At 37.0% G+C, this 15,151-nt stretch overlaps 1 protein-coding gene across 4 annotated transcripts in view; it reads left to right on the forward strand.

The window, feature by feature from the left end:
- Positions 1-15,151, forward strand: part of PARP8 (poly(ADP-ribose) polymerase family member 8) — a gene marked incomplete at both ends in the record, with an annotated part of 200,498 nt that overhangs the window by 140,459 nt on the left and 44,888 nt on the right. For all 4 annotated transcript variants that reach the window (XM_080700491.1, XM_080700492.1, XM_080700489.1 and 1 more), the window contains 5 exons: positions 5,243-5,309; positions 9,502-9,627; positions 10,490-11,054; positions 12,557-12,607; positions 12,704-12,799. In XM_080700491.1, coding sequence (XP_080556617.1) covers positions 5,243-5,309; positions 9,502-9,627; positions 10,490-11,054; positions 12,557-12,607; positions 12,704-12,799 — 905 coding nt within the window. The remainder of the gene's footprint in view (positions 1-5,242; positions 5,310-9,501; positions 9,628-10,489; positions 11,055-12,556; positions 12,608-12,703; positions 12,800-15,151) is intronic.

The raw sequence follows: 15,151 nt of genomic DNA on the forward strand, positions 1-15,151 counted from the left end.
TTCCATTCAGACTTTGCTGGTATTTCCCCTCCATTATCAGGAGCCCCACTGGTATCCTTTGTGTTTCCTAGTTTGGGGATATTAGAGGAAACATATGTACCTACTCCTTCTGTGCTTGGCTGATCTCACTTAACATAATGTTCTCCAGGGCTTTCCATCTTCTTGCAAATTATATAATTTTGTTCTTCTTTATGGCTGAATAGAATTCCATTGTGTGTATTTCCCAAAGTTTTGCTATCCATTCATCTGTTGATGGAGATCTGGTTTGGTTCCATATTTTGGCTATTACAAATTGTGCTGCTATGAACATAGGTATGCTTATGTTGCTGTATTTCTCTGAATTTAACCCCTTTGGAAAGATACCCAGGAGTGGTATAGCTGGATCATATGGTGGATCTATTTCCACCTTTCTTAGGAATCTCCACACAGATCTCCATAGTGGTTGAACTAGTTTGCATTCCCACCAACAGTGTAAAAGAGTTCCTCTTTCCCCACATCCTCGCCAGCATTTGTTGTTGTTTGATTTCTTTATGCTTGCTACTCTGACTGGGAGTTTCTGAGAGATCTTGAGATTAAATGGTGGGTCAGGAAGGGGGTTAACCTCTGCTGAGGGAGGGGGGAAGCAAGGCCAGCTCTTGACAACCTGCACTGCCAGTCCCCCAAGGGGAGGGCTCTGCTCCCAGCAGGCTTTGCTTTGTGGTTCATTTCCTCTCTTAGTTTGAGATGTATTGGTGCTGGTTGGCTCTTGGCTTCTTGGTTTATAGGGTGGAAAGTTCAGGATCAGGCATTTAGGATCCCTAAAGATTGCTTCTATTTGCTCTCTCTGTGATAACGTTTGCTGGAAGTTTCTAACATGAGGATAAAATTATTCCACATCTCTGGTTCCCTTGCTGGTTTTCTCCTCTTTCTATAATGCAGTGGTTAAATTTGGGCTTGTTCAATGGAACTTACTTTGCTATCTTAACAGTAATTCTCCCCCACCCCAAACTTATTTTTCTCTTGTTGAGAATTTGAGGAAAAAACTGTGATTAAAAATGGGCAGTAATTTTTAATATATGAGTTGAACTTCACATAATGTTACTAAAAAGGAACATATAATTTTTTATTCCAGAAGAGATAATTAGGTTTTATCCTACTTTATAATTTCGGTTATTGCAAACAAGGGAAAATGAGTATTTTGTAATACGTCTTTGAAGGTATCAGCATTTATAGTAAAATGAACTTGCAAAAGTTGTGTGACTAATTCAAGATGTAGACCGACCTACTTAATAGTTCTTTTTGAAAAACAATTATTTCTGTGTTTTAGAATAACACTTATTTCAACTCTAATATTTGGCAAGGGCTAATAGAACAATAAAGTTGTGAGTAAATGGGAATGGTGAGTTGAAAATGCATTTTTTATCCACATTGAAATAAAAAATATTTTATTATCATACATAAGGAAATATGCTTTAAACAGACATGATGCAATTTGTTATATTCTTATGGTATATATATGTTTTTCAGAATTGATGATATATAAGTCTAATTTCTGCTTTCAGTTGAAAGTAATGAACAACTAACATTATTTTAAAGTACTTTTCTATGCAGATTGTCCTATGATTGGTACCTCCATGTGTAGGCATGGTCATTATTAAATTTTTTGCATATCTTGGGCAACCCTCACTTCCATCTGAAACTCGATGAGAGATAAAGAAAAACTTAATTAACTTTCACTTTGTTTTACAAATTTGAAAATGTATTTCTAGTACATTCTGTCAAATTTTTTTCTCATTTCTTCATCATCCTAAATAAACATTATGGGAAATTTGATTGCATTTGAGGTAAACTTGTAAATAAATTTTAGGTAATAAATATTTCTAAAGTAATACCTACTTTTCTATTAAAATACATTTCTTGTAGTTCCTAATTTTACTTATTAGTGTAATTTTGTATTTGGTTTTCTTTTTGGCTTGGGTCACCCATGGTATTAATTTTTAAAAAACATTAAAATTAATTTAAAATGTTTTTAAATTCACAGACAAAATGCAGATCATACAGAGTTCTTACACACTCCATTTTTTTATTAGTAGTATTTTATTACTATATTAATTATAAGTAATTGTAGTTAGTTACAGTATATGTGTTATCATTGGAACTCTGGATTATTTTTGAAAGCCTTTTGTGAGCTCTTTCAGTATATTTTAAGATTTTGGGCCGGGTGTGGTCGCGCCAACCTCACTGGCTTAAGAGACCCTGTTTCCAATACAAATAAATAAATAAAAATGGGTCTAGAAGTGTAGCCCAGAGGTAGAAGGGTTTCCAGGAACCCCAGTACCACCAAAAAAAAATGATTTGGGGGCATTTAGATTTTATTGCTACTAAATGTATATAATTTATATTTTCTTAAGAATTTATCATGGATAAAACATTTTCCAGTTATGCATGCTATCATTAAAATTTGAGATTTGTGTTATTAATTAGTAAGAATAAGTTATATAAATATTTATATACACATTTGTGTCTGTTATTACTTCTTCTCTATCTCAAACAACTTTTGTAGGGTGAAGGTTTTAGTTGTTATAGTACATCTTGACTATTTCTACCTTTTAAAAATCAGCCAGGTCCCCATAGTTTCTCTGCCTGTCTCTTTCCAGTCATTTGCCCTATGTGTGAAAAGATTGTGTCCTCTTGAATAATCTGAAAGAACACCACATGCTCTCACTCTTCATCTTTTTTTTTTATTTGTAGTACTGGGGATTGAATCCAGGGGCATTCTATCTGTGAGCTACACCACCAGCCTGTTTTTTTATTGTGTATTTTGAAACAAGGTCTCACTAAGTTGTAGAGGGTCTCACTAAGTAACTGATAGTGGTCGTGAACCTGTGATCCTCCCGTCTCAAGCTCCCAGGTACTGATTACAAATGTGCGCCACTATGCCCAGCCGATCCTCTTTTAAAAAATAACTTCCACTCAATTTTTAATATGGTTGAACTTTTAAAATTCACTTTTAAATTTCAGTGACCCTGGGATTGGTTAGGTGGGACTGGAGTGATGTCTACTTTATATAAGGATTAGACCATTCTTAGGAAAGAACCTGATTGGTGATACTAACGCCAGATCTCCTTGATTGGTGGAGTGTGTGAGTTCCTGAGTGATGTGCCACACAGGGAGGTAGGCGTTGCGGACACCACTGTGGGCTAGAAGATGGAGCGTGTGGAGTGAGAATGTCCTACTAGTCAGAAGGTCTTTGCTCTAGTCACCTGCGCCCCAACCCTTACTGAGACTGGCCCTGGCTGACCAAGCTCCTGTATAGGGCAGCCTTTCCTTGCTGTTCAGTTCCATTGAAGTCACCTTGCAGCAATTCTTCTTTTTCTTTGTTTCTTCTTCCCCCCTACCTCCTGCAGAAAATCCCAACCAGTAAATGAATATTTCTTTCATCTTAAAACCAAACACCTACCCCCTTGACCTTAAATCCTCCATTGGTTTCTACCCTACTGCTCTACTTCCCTTGACTGTTAAATTTCATCATTAGTTCTGTTAGCTTACTTCATTTATTTCACTTTTTATTCTCACCTTTAATCTACTCCAATCAGGTTACAGGACCATCCTTTCTCAAACATCAGTCTTGTGTCCTCATTATAACTTACTTGGCACCATTTGGTCACTGCTGATCCCTTCACTATAGAAATTTTATGAATTTGTGTTCAGAGTAGCAGCTCTCCGGAGTCGTCCGTCCTCCTGTCAGTCCTTTCTGGGCTCTTTGTGCGGTGTCTGAATGTTGCTGTGTGTGCAGAGCCTCATCCTGACTCGTTCTCCATCTGTATCCACTGAGTGGTTTCACATCTAGCATCATGCCTTCGAATCCTGGCATACTCTGGCTATTTTTAATTTATGCCTTCAGTATGTTCCTCTCACCCGAATGCCCACATGCTGGCCCTCTCTATCCAAGTGTTCCACTTGAGTTCAGTAAGCATCTCAGATTTCGAATATTTAAAATCAAGTAACCAGCTAGGCGTGGTGGCACACACTTGTAATCCTTGTGCTTGGGAGGCTGAGACAGGAGGATCACGCAGGTTCGAAGCCAGCCTCAGCTACTTAGTGAGGCTTTCAGCAACTTAGGGAGACCCTGTTTCCAAATAAAATATAAAAAATAGGGCTGGGAGTATAGCCCGGGGGTAGAAAGCCTCTGGGTTCCACCCCCAGTACCCAAAAAGAAAAAGAAAAAAATCAAGTAACCAACTTTCTGCACCTCTCCGAACAGTTCTACCTGCAGTCTTTTACATAGCAGCAATAGGGAAATTTCCTCCTTTGAGGTGCTCACATCCCTGGATCTGCCCTGGACTCCTCTCCTATCCCAGAGTCCAGCCTGAGAGCGAGCTCTGTGCTTTCCTAGAAAGTGTGACCACCAAATGTTTATCCGTTTACTGATCCACGCCATGGTAGCTTGTGTCTCAGTGCAGTCTTTATCTCTCCCTTTGCCCTTTGACCAAGAGTTCTCACACAGCCCCAGCCATGGTCCCTCTCTGCTCTCATCCCTTCCCACACTGCCTTTTTTGCACCTCTCCCTACACAGGTCTCCCCCTGTGTCAGTTTTATTACTTGTTTCTTTTCTGCCTTCTTCCACTGCTGCATCAGAGCTCCATGGGAGTGGGGAGTGTGTGTGTGTGTGTGTGTGTGTGTGTGTGTGTGTGTGTGTGTGTGTTTTCTTCTATTAAGACTGGTACTGTGTGCACACAGTATCTAATATTTAAGGCAGTGAGTAAGAATGGATGAGAAACTGGAGAAGTTACTAATTTCAAAAGATAGCTATTGATTTAAAAAAAAAAGTATGTACCTGGTAAAAATATGAAACCACCTAGGAGGGCACACAGAGAGAAGTACATCTCCTCTGCTTTGTCCTCACCTCCCACTTGTTTTTATTCTAAGAATGTATGTGTGTATACATACGTGTGTCTCTTCCACTTATGAAATGGTGTGCAAACTGTCCTATATGTTTTTATTTAAGTGAATCTTTAAAGATTATTTTTCATTTCATTGTTGTACGTATTATTTGTCAACATATATTCACATTAATATATATGACCAATAATCTCATGTATGCATATTTCACATATGAAATATATAGGCAAATAATGAACTGTGTGCACACTATTTTTAAGGGTATGTCTCTACAGGCATAATGCTACTATTTCGGCCTTTTTCCTGGCTTATGGTTGGGTTTCAGTTCAATACCTGACTAATTTTTTTTTTCTCTTTTCAGTGCCTACTGTTGATGTCTTTCAGATTTCCACTAAAGAACGGTTTGGATTGGGACATCAGCTGAAAAAGTAAGTCTGCCAAAGAATTACAAACTGAATCTCTGTTCAAAAGAAGTGAATTTTTATTTTGCTCATTTAGCTTCCACTTGGGTTCATGAAGATTTTTTAAAGTGATTCCTCATAGAGGAAATCATCTGGGTGCTAAGATCTGCATCTGTGAATTGGTCAGAGGCCTCCCTTTCCAGCCTGGGCCAGGGCCTTTTATTTACCCAGCCAGCTCCACCCTACACTCTACCAGAAGGTGGGTCTGTATGGACAGAGTCGGCTGCCTCTAGTGTGACTCGCCAGGAGAGCAGGGAGAGTAAGGTGGGAGCTTCCCTGCTGTAGTTTCTTCTCCAGGTCACCTTGAGCTGACCTGGTCTTGTTGGGCTTCGGGATGTAGGTTTTGTGTGACTTGCTTTTTTACCAGACTCCAGTGGTAGCTCCTATTGCCCTGTCCTTGGGGCTTAGAGGGGCTACAGTTCTACTCTACTTCCTACACCTACACCTTTAAAACATTTCTTTTGTAAGTAACTCTTTATGTTTAGTCCTTGATTAAAACAGTGACTCAGTTTTCTTTTATAAATAATCTGGGTGTTCTGTCTTCCTCCTCAATCTATTTCCTCCTCCTCCTCTTCTCCTCCTCCTTCTTTTCATCCTCTTCCTCCTGTTCCTTCTTCTTCTTCTTCTCTGAGCAATGAACCCTAGGATAGTCTTATCCTCCCAAGTGTTGGAATTAAAGGTGTGGGTCACCACAACTAGCTAGACTTGTCCCTTTAAAACTACTATGTTTACACTTTTGAATGATCCTATAGATTGTTTAATATGTCATTATTAGCACATATACCTTTTTATGTAGTGACTAGGATTTCAATAGACTAGTTTTTTAATAAATCTGGAGTAGAAGTGAATGGCTGTACGTTTTGAACACCAGGGAAAGCTGAATGAAGCTCTTGTGTATTGCCTTAACATCTCACAGAAGCTTATCAATATTTCATTGTTAAATTCTAATTTTGTTTTTCTTTTAGATTTTTAAATCTACTTCGTATTAAAATCTAAATCTGCCTTTGAACCCCTGCACTACACCCCCTGCTCTATTTTGTATTCTTTATTTCTCACTGAGTTACAAAGGGCCTTACTAAGTAGCTGAGGCTGTACACAAACCATGATCCTCCTGTCTCAGCCTCCCGAATGCTGGGATTACAAATGTGCATTACCATGCCCAGCTTTTCTGAAGCACTTTTTGTTCCTTCAGCGTGTGACACATTTTACTCTTCTCTGCATCTCTTTATTATTAGAAGTGTCTCAGTCAAGGGAGCCCTTGTCTGTGGTCAGGATCCCCAAGGGAGACAGGGATTCACCCACCGGTTCCTCTTTGGCCACCTTCCATTCAGAGGGAGCACGACCTCCTTTTCACAGAGTCCTGATGAGGCTTGAGTTTTTATATGGGGACAGGAAATCACCCCTGTCAAACTAAGGGTAATTTTATTTATTAATTTTTAGTTTTTTAAAATTTGACGGCTGTATCATTTATGATGTATGACATGATATTTTCAAGTACATATGTACATCATGGGATGGTTAAATCTAGCTAACTCACAAATGCTTTTTTTTTTTTTTTTTTTTTTTTACTTTTTAAATTAAATTTAAAGCCGGGCATGGTGGTGCACGCTTGTAATCCCAAAATTGTTTTTTTTTTCTTTATTTTAAAATAAAGGGCAAGGGGTGTAGCTCGGAGGTCAAATGCCCCTGGGTTCCAGCCCCAGACCTGCAAAAAAAAAAATTAAATTTATTCCTTAAAGGATACATTAAGACAAAAAATTATATCTATCAATGTGATATGTGTGATTTTTATACATGTTTATATTGTGCATTATTTTTAGTCTGTTCATACATATCTGTCTCAAACATGTATTATTTTTTAATGGAGAAAACATTCAAAATTCTTTCTTCTAGCTTTTTGAAAATATAGTATATAATTGGTCATCTACAGTAACGTTGCTGTGCAGCAGCACACCAGAATGTCTTACTACTCTTATGTAATTTTAACTTAGCACCTCTTGACCAAACTTTCCTTATCATTTTCTTTTCCCCATTCTCGCCTGCCTCTGGTAACTACCACTCTACTCTCAACTTCTATGAGATCAACATTTTTAGGTTCCTCATATGAGCGATACCATGCCTTTCTTATTCTATGTCTGAATTATTTCACTTAATATAATGGTTTCCAGTTCCATCCATGATCCTACAAATGATAGGATTTTATTCTTTTTTATGAAAATCTAATATTCTTTTATGTATAAATACCACATTTTTCTTATGTATTCATTATCTAACAGGTGCTTAGCTTGTTTCCCATCTCCTGGCTGTTGTGAAAGGGGCATGGGAGTGTTGAATGTGTATTAATATAGCGATTTCATTTCCTTTGGATGAAATAACCAGTAGTGTCATTGGTAGATCATATAATAGTTACATTTTTTAATTTTTTGAAGAGCCTCCATAGTAATTTCCATAATATCTCTACTCATTTACATTCCCACCAACAGGGTTTAAGGGCATTTTCTCCACTTCCTTGCCAGCACTTAGTATTTTGTGTGTTTTTGACAAGAGCCAATGAGCTAATTTTAAAACATAAGCATATATGTACTTTAGCTATCTATAGTCAGAATATAAACAGTGAATCCTATACTTGTCAAAATATCAGCTGTAAGAGTCTATGGAGAATTCTTGAAGGAGTATTTCTTATATTGAATCTGTGAATTTAACATAAATGTATCTAGAGAACATTAGACAGTTGTAGACTTAAGCAAGTAAGTTCTTCATCATGTTGCAGTCTATGTGTTCTCTTTCCTTTTGATTATTTAGATTCATAAATCAACCTTTTTGGGGCAGTATTTCAAGAGAAAACATTTTGAAACGATTTGATTTACCAAACAGAAAACTTACGGAGGTCATTTTTCATGAGGCAGGAGGGCTCATGTGTGATGTCCAAGGCTGAGACTTCTCAGTTTTTTCTGACTCTACATTAAGGCAGCATAGATGACATTTGAAAGGAGGTGAGGGGTTGGGGAAGGACTCTTATTAACTGCCAGTGTTCAGTTCAAATATGTGCAAATATAGAATATGATAACAAACCCTTAATGTTTAGAATATGTTTTCCATGCGGTATTGTGCAGTGTTTTCTTCTAAGAATTTATAGGAAATATATCCACAGCCTTTTATTCTAGGATTAGGAATGCCTTTTCAATAGAGTTCTTTTCAGCCCTTATCTCACATGTCTTGGAGTAGAGCCTGGAGTCTGCCTCTACAATATCCTACTCATATAGGGGACTACCTCCCTGTGGTGCTTTTTTTTTCTTTGATTTTTTTTCTCTTCAACCAGTTTCTTTCCTTGTTTTTATACTCTTTTACATCATTTTTTAAAATGTCCCTTGTATGCACATAAAGACATTTTTTTTAAAGTGAGGTGGTGTTGATCAAAACATGACAAGAAATTAAAAACCACAGAAGTCCCAGAATAAATATCTGTATTTTCCTAATGTGTTCTGAGTGCATCACATGAGCTCAGGAAAAGAAATTGTGGATATGATTCTAATCCTGAGAAATTTAAGACAGCTGTCTTGTTTTCTGTTTAGCACCCTAAATGAACATATACCATGTTTTATGAATACTGCCATCCAAATAGTTAATATTTTTCAGAGTTGCTTTCATGTATAAATTTAAGCTATGCAGCAAGTTTATTAGTATGAACTAGAATTTTTTCTGATTCTTAATAAATATGAGTCTGATACATATTTAAATTTCTTTAATGGCAACAAACAAGTGGTTTTGGTTTTGATCCTTAGGGTTACCTTTAAATTACATAATGAAAAGTCTGATCTCATCTCACATATATAAAATCAGTTTTGATTGCTGATCCTGAAAGCAGCCCTCACAATTCTCTATTCTATCAACTCATCAGTCATTATTTGGACAGCTAAGTCATCAGTATTATAATTGAATTATTTTCATAATGAGTAATTAGTTTCACTCGATGTGCTATAACTAGTCACAGTAAAGTCCTGATAATTTGCTATAAAATGACTTCCCACTTATAAGGAATTTTGTATGATTATGAATTAGCATCTTACTGATTACTTTTTGCTTAAATACATATATAAGTATAGACATTAATTTAAATCACCATGGGACCATAATAACATAGTGACCTTTGGGTTGACAGAATCATGCAGACATTTGTCACACAGCAGTGGAAGCAGAGCAAAGAAAAATCCAATTGCCTGCACAACAAAAAGTTGTCAGAGAAGAAAGTGAAGTCTCCCCTACATCTGTTTTCTACTTTGCGCAGGTTAGTAGCAGTCAACTTCCTCAGTGTCTTACTAACTGGAAATTCTGAGAGTCCGTGATTATTCGATTTAAAGCATTCTTTCTACAGCCTTGGCATCTGTTTAGGTGTTGGTGTGTACATTTATAGCTTTTACGTCTTCTTTTTCCTTTATTTTGTGGTACTGGGGATGGAATCCAGGGGCATTCTACCTTCAAGCTACACCCCGACCCTGTTTTTTATTCTTTATTTTGAAACAAGGTCTCATTGAGTTGCAAAGGGGCTGTCCCCAAACTGCGATCCTCCTGTCTCAGCATACCAAATGCTGGGATTACAAGCATGCACCACCATGCCTGGCTTGCTTATATTTCTTTAATTTCAGGTAATTCTATTAAAATTACATTCTTTTTTTTTTTTTTTTTGGTGGTACTGGGGTTCCTGGAAGCCCTTCTACCTCCGGACTACACTCCCAGACCTATTTTATATTTTTGAAACAGGGTCTCTTACGCCAGCGCGGCTGGCTTCGAACCTGCGCGATCCTCCTGTCTCCGCCTCCCAAGCGCGGGGATTACAAGTGTGCGCCACCATGCCCGGCTACATTCTTTTTTTTTTTTTTATCACATAGAATTTCCTACCTAAATTTTCTATCTAGGGCTCTGGATTAGGTAAGGAAGAAAAAGACTCAGAATCTTCTATTGCCTTTCAGAAAACATGTGACTTATTTCTGTGATCAGTCTGCACATTAGTTTTAATTGGGTAGGCTATAATTAAATGAGGTGGCATGCGAGAACCACAGTGAATTCCATTCTTAGGAAGATGGGAGTTCTCTGCTGTGGCCACTTAGACTCATGATTTTCTTCATATCAATTCTTGTTCTATTTTAAAGGTCGCCAAGTTATCCTCCCCCTGGTTGTGGCAAAAGCAAATCCAAACTGAAGTCTGAGCAAGATGGGATCTCCAAAACGCATAAGCTTCTGCGAAGGACTTGTTCCAGCACAGTCAAGACCGAGGATGTGTGTGCCACAAAGTCGCACCGGACCTTTGGTCGCTCCCTGTCCAGCGATCCCAGGGCTGAACAGGCCATGTCAGCAGTTAAATCGCACAAACTCTTGGCTCGTCCCTGCTCCGCGGCCGTTAAGCAAGAGGACTGCCTCACTCTGAAGTCCAATAAGTTATTGACTCGATCTTGCTCTGGGGACCCGCGATGCGAGCACAGCACCAACTTGAAGCCCCACAAACTGTTAAGCAGGTCTTACTCCAGCAGCCTCAGAGTGGAAGAGCTGTATGGACTGAAGAACCACAAACTGCTCAGCAAGTCTTACTCCAGTGCCCCCAAGACATCCAAAACTGAGCTTTTCAAGGAACCTGCTGCAGAGGGCAGGAGGCTCTCTCTTACCTCAGGGCTTATTGGTATCTTAACACCATCTTCATCTTCATCTTCCCAGCCTGCTGTGCGTAAACATTTTCATCTTGAGTTCTTAAATGTTAGCTAAGGGGCGGTGGACTTTCTTTTTCTCCATAAGATCTAGTGGAGAAAAGAACTAAGATGAGTGGTTTCTGTTTTAAAATTTTGCTCTTTTGGATATTATTTTTTAGCCTACCAAACATTTGCAGTCCGCAATGAAATGTTGGTTTGAGTCTAAAAAAATACTGTAGTTATTGATTTGATGTCCATTCCTGTCATCATAATGAATGCTACTAAAGAAGGAAGTCAATTGGATTTACAAAGACTCCTTTTAAGCAAACATATGATTTTAATGTTTTATTAAGTAGGTTTATCTTTTCTTTTCTACTATGAGTAATAGAGGATCAAGGTTGACATAAAGTATATTTAGAGTAATCTTCCAGTTAAGGAGAGAACCTGGCCCATGGATGTTGTCACTGGTGGATAGAAACACGATTTACAGTTGTATCTCAGAGCCTCCTTTGAAGATGTTCTTAGTACCAATATGATGCTGAAACTTTTGGAGGAGGCATGGAGTCAGGAAATGACTGTAGTAATAACTTCAGTTTGTAGGTGGTATTTAGTGGGAATCAATTTTAAGTGAAACTGACCTCTAGAGTGATAGATACCATAGCCCATCTCAGATAAAGAAATAGGTTTTGCATTATGCATATATTCACATATTCAAAATAGTTGAGAAAAACTTCTATTTGCTTTTTCTAGATAGACACATGTGAATGTTGGGTATATGTATTCTGCTCTACCAATTCCGGCAAATATAAATCTCAGATCTTATTTTATAAGACACTGTTTCCAACAGGTTATCCTTATGTAGACTTATTTCTAAAATTAAACTGTAAACTATACCATAGAATTATATAAGCCTTGTGAAAATTTGAGTATGTTGATAATTTATGTGAACATTTGAAAAGCCCTTTCTATTCAAAGATAAGCTTTAAGGATACGGAAAAAGTAATGTTGAATAATGACATAGCAGAATGTTGCCTGTCACAGTTTCACCCAAGAAAGATAATTCAGATATTCTCTGAAAGAAAAATGTCTAAATGTCTTTTTCTATGGCTAAGCGTAGCATTCTAGTTCAGTGATATCTCATTTACTGTAGGTGTCTTGTATTTCCTTGGAGGAGTTATTGTATTTGATTATAAAATAAGATTGAAGTACTCTAATTGTGAGGTATGAGGCTCATGGAATAATAGAGGCAGTGATTTTTGTGTGTATGTGATCATGTAACAATACCAGTCATTTTTACTAGAAGTTCAGAAATTAAGAGTGCTATTCATTCAATTTAGGCAGAGATTGCAGTAATACTGGCAAAAGGTTATTTTAATAGAGTGAACAAAGAAACTAAAATCTTGATGTTATAACCAGGGACTTCATATTTGAAATATTAGAAAATTCACCATTGTGCAAGTGATTATGGTTGTGAAAGTTAAAGGCTATAAATCACGTTTTTCCAATTAAAAATTATTTTTACTTTACTTTTTATAGCCAAATGGTGCAAAATGCATTCCAATACGAGATCGTGGCTTCCTAGTGCAGGTATGAGTCAAAACTCTAGAAGTATTTTCATCCTAACTGGGCCTTTAAATCATTTACAGACTTGACTGAATTATTTTTCTTTGTTATTTTATGCAGACGATTGAGTTTGCTGAACAGCGGATCCCTGTATTGAATGAATACTGTGTGGTGTGTGATGAGCCACATGTGTTTCAAAATGGCCCCATGCTTAGGGTAAGTTTCTGCTGGAAGAATGTCAGGATTGATTTAGAATATAAATAAAATGTGTTAAGACATAAAAATAAGTAAATAAATAGATGCAGCTTCAAGTGAAAACTATTGAGCCAGTTATTTTACATAATTTGGAAAAAAGAATATTATTTATGAAGGAGTCTAAAAGAACAAGTAGTTTTGTATTAATTAGATCAATGATTTTTATTTCTTGCATAGCTACATCATTTATCCATTTATACCTATATCTGTCCTGCCATTAAATATTGTATGTTGCCATGTTGGTTGTGCACACCTTTAATTCCAGTATTTGGGAGGCTGAGATCGGAGAATCATAGGCTTAAGACCACTCTCAACTAAGCAAGACTCTTTGCAACCTAGTGAGACCCTTTTTCAAAATTAAAAGAGGGATGGGGATATAGCTTAGAAGTAGAATGTTCCTGGGTTTTATTCCCCAAGTACCCACCTCCCCAAATACTATTTATATGTTAGGTAGCAAGAATTCTTAAACTACTTGTTAAAAACTCCAGAATTTGCCCCTGGGTCCAATCGCCAGTGCCAAGAAAAAAGAAAAGAAGAGAAATTCTCCATGATTTATTATTCTTTCTCTAAGGAGGAGAATGTAGGCTTCATTCCAATTAGAAGGGGGATGTAGTAGCATAAGGAATAGCAGAAGAAAAGATTTTTTAAAATACCAACTTGACACTTTGGGACATTATAAGGAAATATGGATATAAGAATCAATGCTTATATCCATTTGGAGACAATTGTTCTCTTCAATTTTTTTTGAAATTTTTGTTCATAAAATTGATAATAGCATTTACATCACTAAAATATAAAATTAAGTGTTTTTACATGTATGTGTGATGTTGTGAGATCATCCCCACTAATTCCAGAATATTTCCATGACTATAACTGATGGCAGCTGTTTCCTTTTTCTTCCTCTTCATGTCTTCTGGCAACCACTAGTCTGTCTTTGTTGATTTGCCTATTCTGAACATTTGATATTAATGGAATCATACACGCTGTGGCCTTTCATTTTCAATTTCATTAACTTAGTGTATTTTCACATTTCATTCTTGCAGCATGTGTCAGTGCTTTATTCCATTTTATGGCAGAATGTTCCATTTTATAGATATATCACAATTGATTATCTAGACAATCAGCAGATAGAATTCCTGAAATTTACGTTAATTCTGTTAATGTGTGTGTGTGTGTGTGTGTGTGTGTGTGTGTGAGTGAGAGAGAGAGAGAGAGAGAGAGAGAGAGACAGAGAGAGACAGAGAGAGAGAGAGACAGAGAGAGACAGAGAGACAGAGACACATGTGGGGTACTGGGGACGGAACTCTGCTGGACAAACACTCTAACACTGAGCTACAATCCCAGCTCTTTTAATGTTTATTTTGAGACTGAGTTGCTCTATGTTGCCCAGGCTCTCTTTGAACTTGTGGTCTTCTTAACTCAGTAGTAGAGGCTTGAACCAACAGGCCCTACTCATTCAACTTTGAGGAGTGGTTTAACTTGTCTCCATAATGGCTGTGCTATTTTACATTCTCATCAGCGATCTGTAACAATTTTAGTTTTTTTATTCTACTTGTTATTTTCTTTTTTAGAATACAAATAGCCTTCCTAGTATGTATGAAGCAGTAGATAATTGTGGTTTCATAAGCACTTGCCTAATGACTAGTGATTTTTATGTGTTTTTGTTCTTTTTATGTGTTTATTGGCCATTTGTATATCTTAGGATTAATGTGTATTCAGATTCTTTCCCCATTTATAAATTAGGTTATTGTATTTTTATCAGTATGTTAGCATGTGTTCTTTATATATTCTGAATACTAAATCCTTTTTGTTAGATCTTTATCATATATGACTTGAAAAGATTCTCTCCTGTTCTGTGGGTTGTTCCTTTATTTTCTTGATAGTGTCTTTGGCCCAGGAAAGTTTTTACATTTTGATGATGTCTAATTTATTGATTTTTTTTCCTTTGTTGTTTGTGGTTTTGATATGTCTAAGGAACCATTGCCCAATTTAGTCTTGAGATTTACACTTATATTTTAAGTTTTTTTTTTTAAGAGTATATGTCTTAATTTAAGTCATATCCCTTTTGTGTAAATTTTCTATATGGTATGAGGTTGGGGTTCAAATTCATTCTTTGCGCCGGGCGTGGTGACGCACGCTTGTAATCCCCGCGCTTGGGAGGCAGAGACAGGAGGATCGTGCAGGTTCTTAGGAGACCCTGTTTCCAAATAAAAATGTAAAAATAGGTCTGGGAGTGTAGTCCGGAGATAGAAGGGCTTCCAGGAACCCCAGTACCACCAAAAAAAAAACAAAAAAAACAAAAAAAAAAACAAA

This window comes from Muscardinus avellanarius, assembly GCF_963383645.1.
Source record: "Muscardinus avellanarius genome assembly, chromosome: 1".
Classification (NCBI taxonomy): domain Eukaryota; kingdom Metazoa; phylum Chordata; class Mammalia; order Rodentia; family Gliridae; genus Muscardinus; species Muscardinus avellanarius.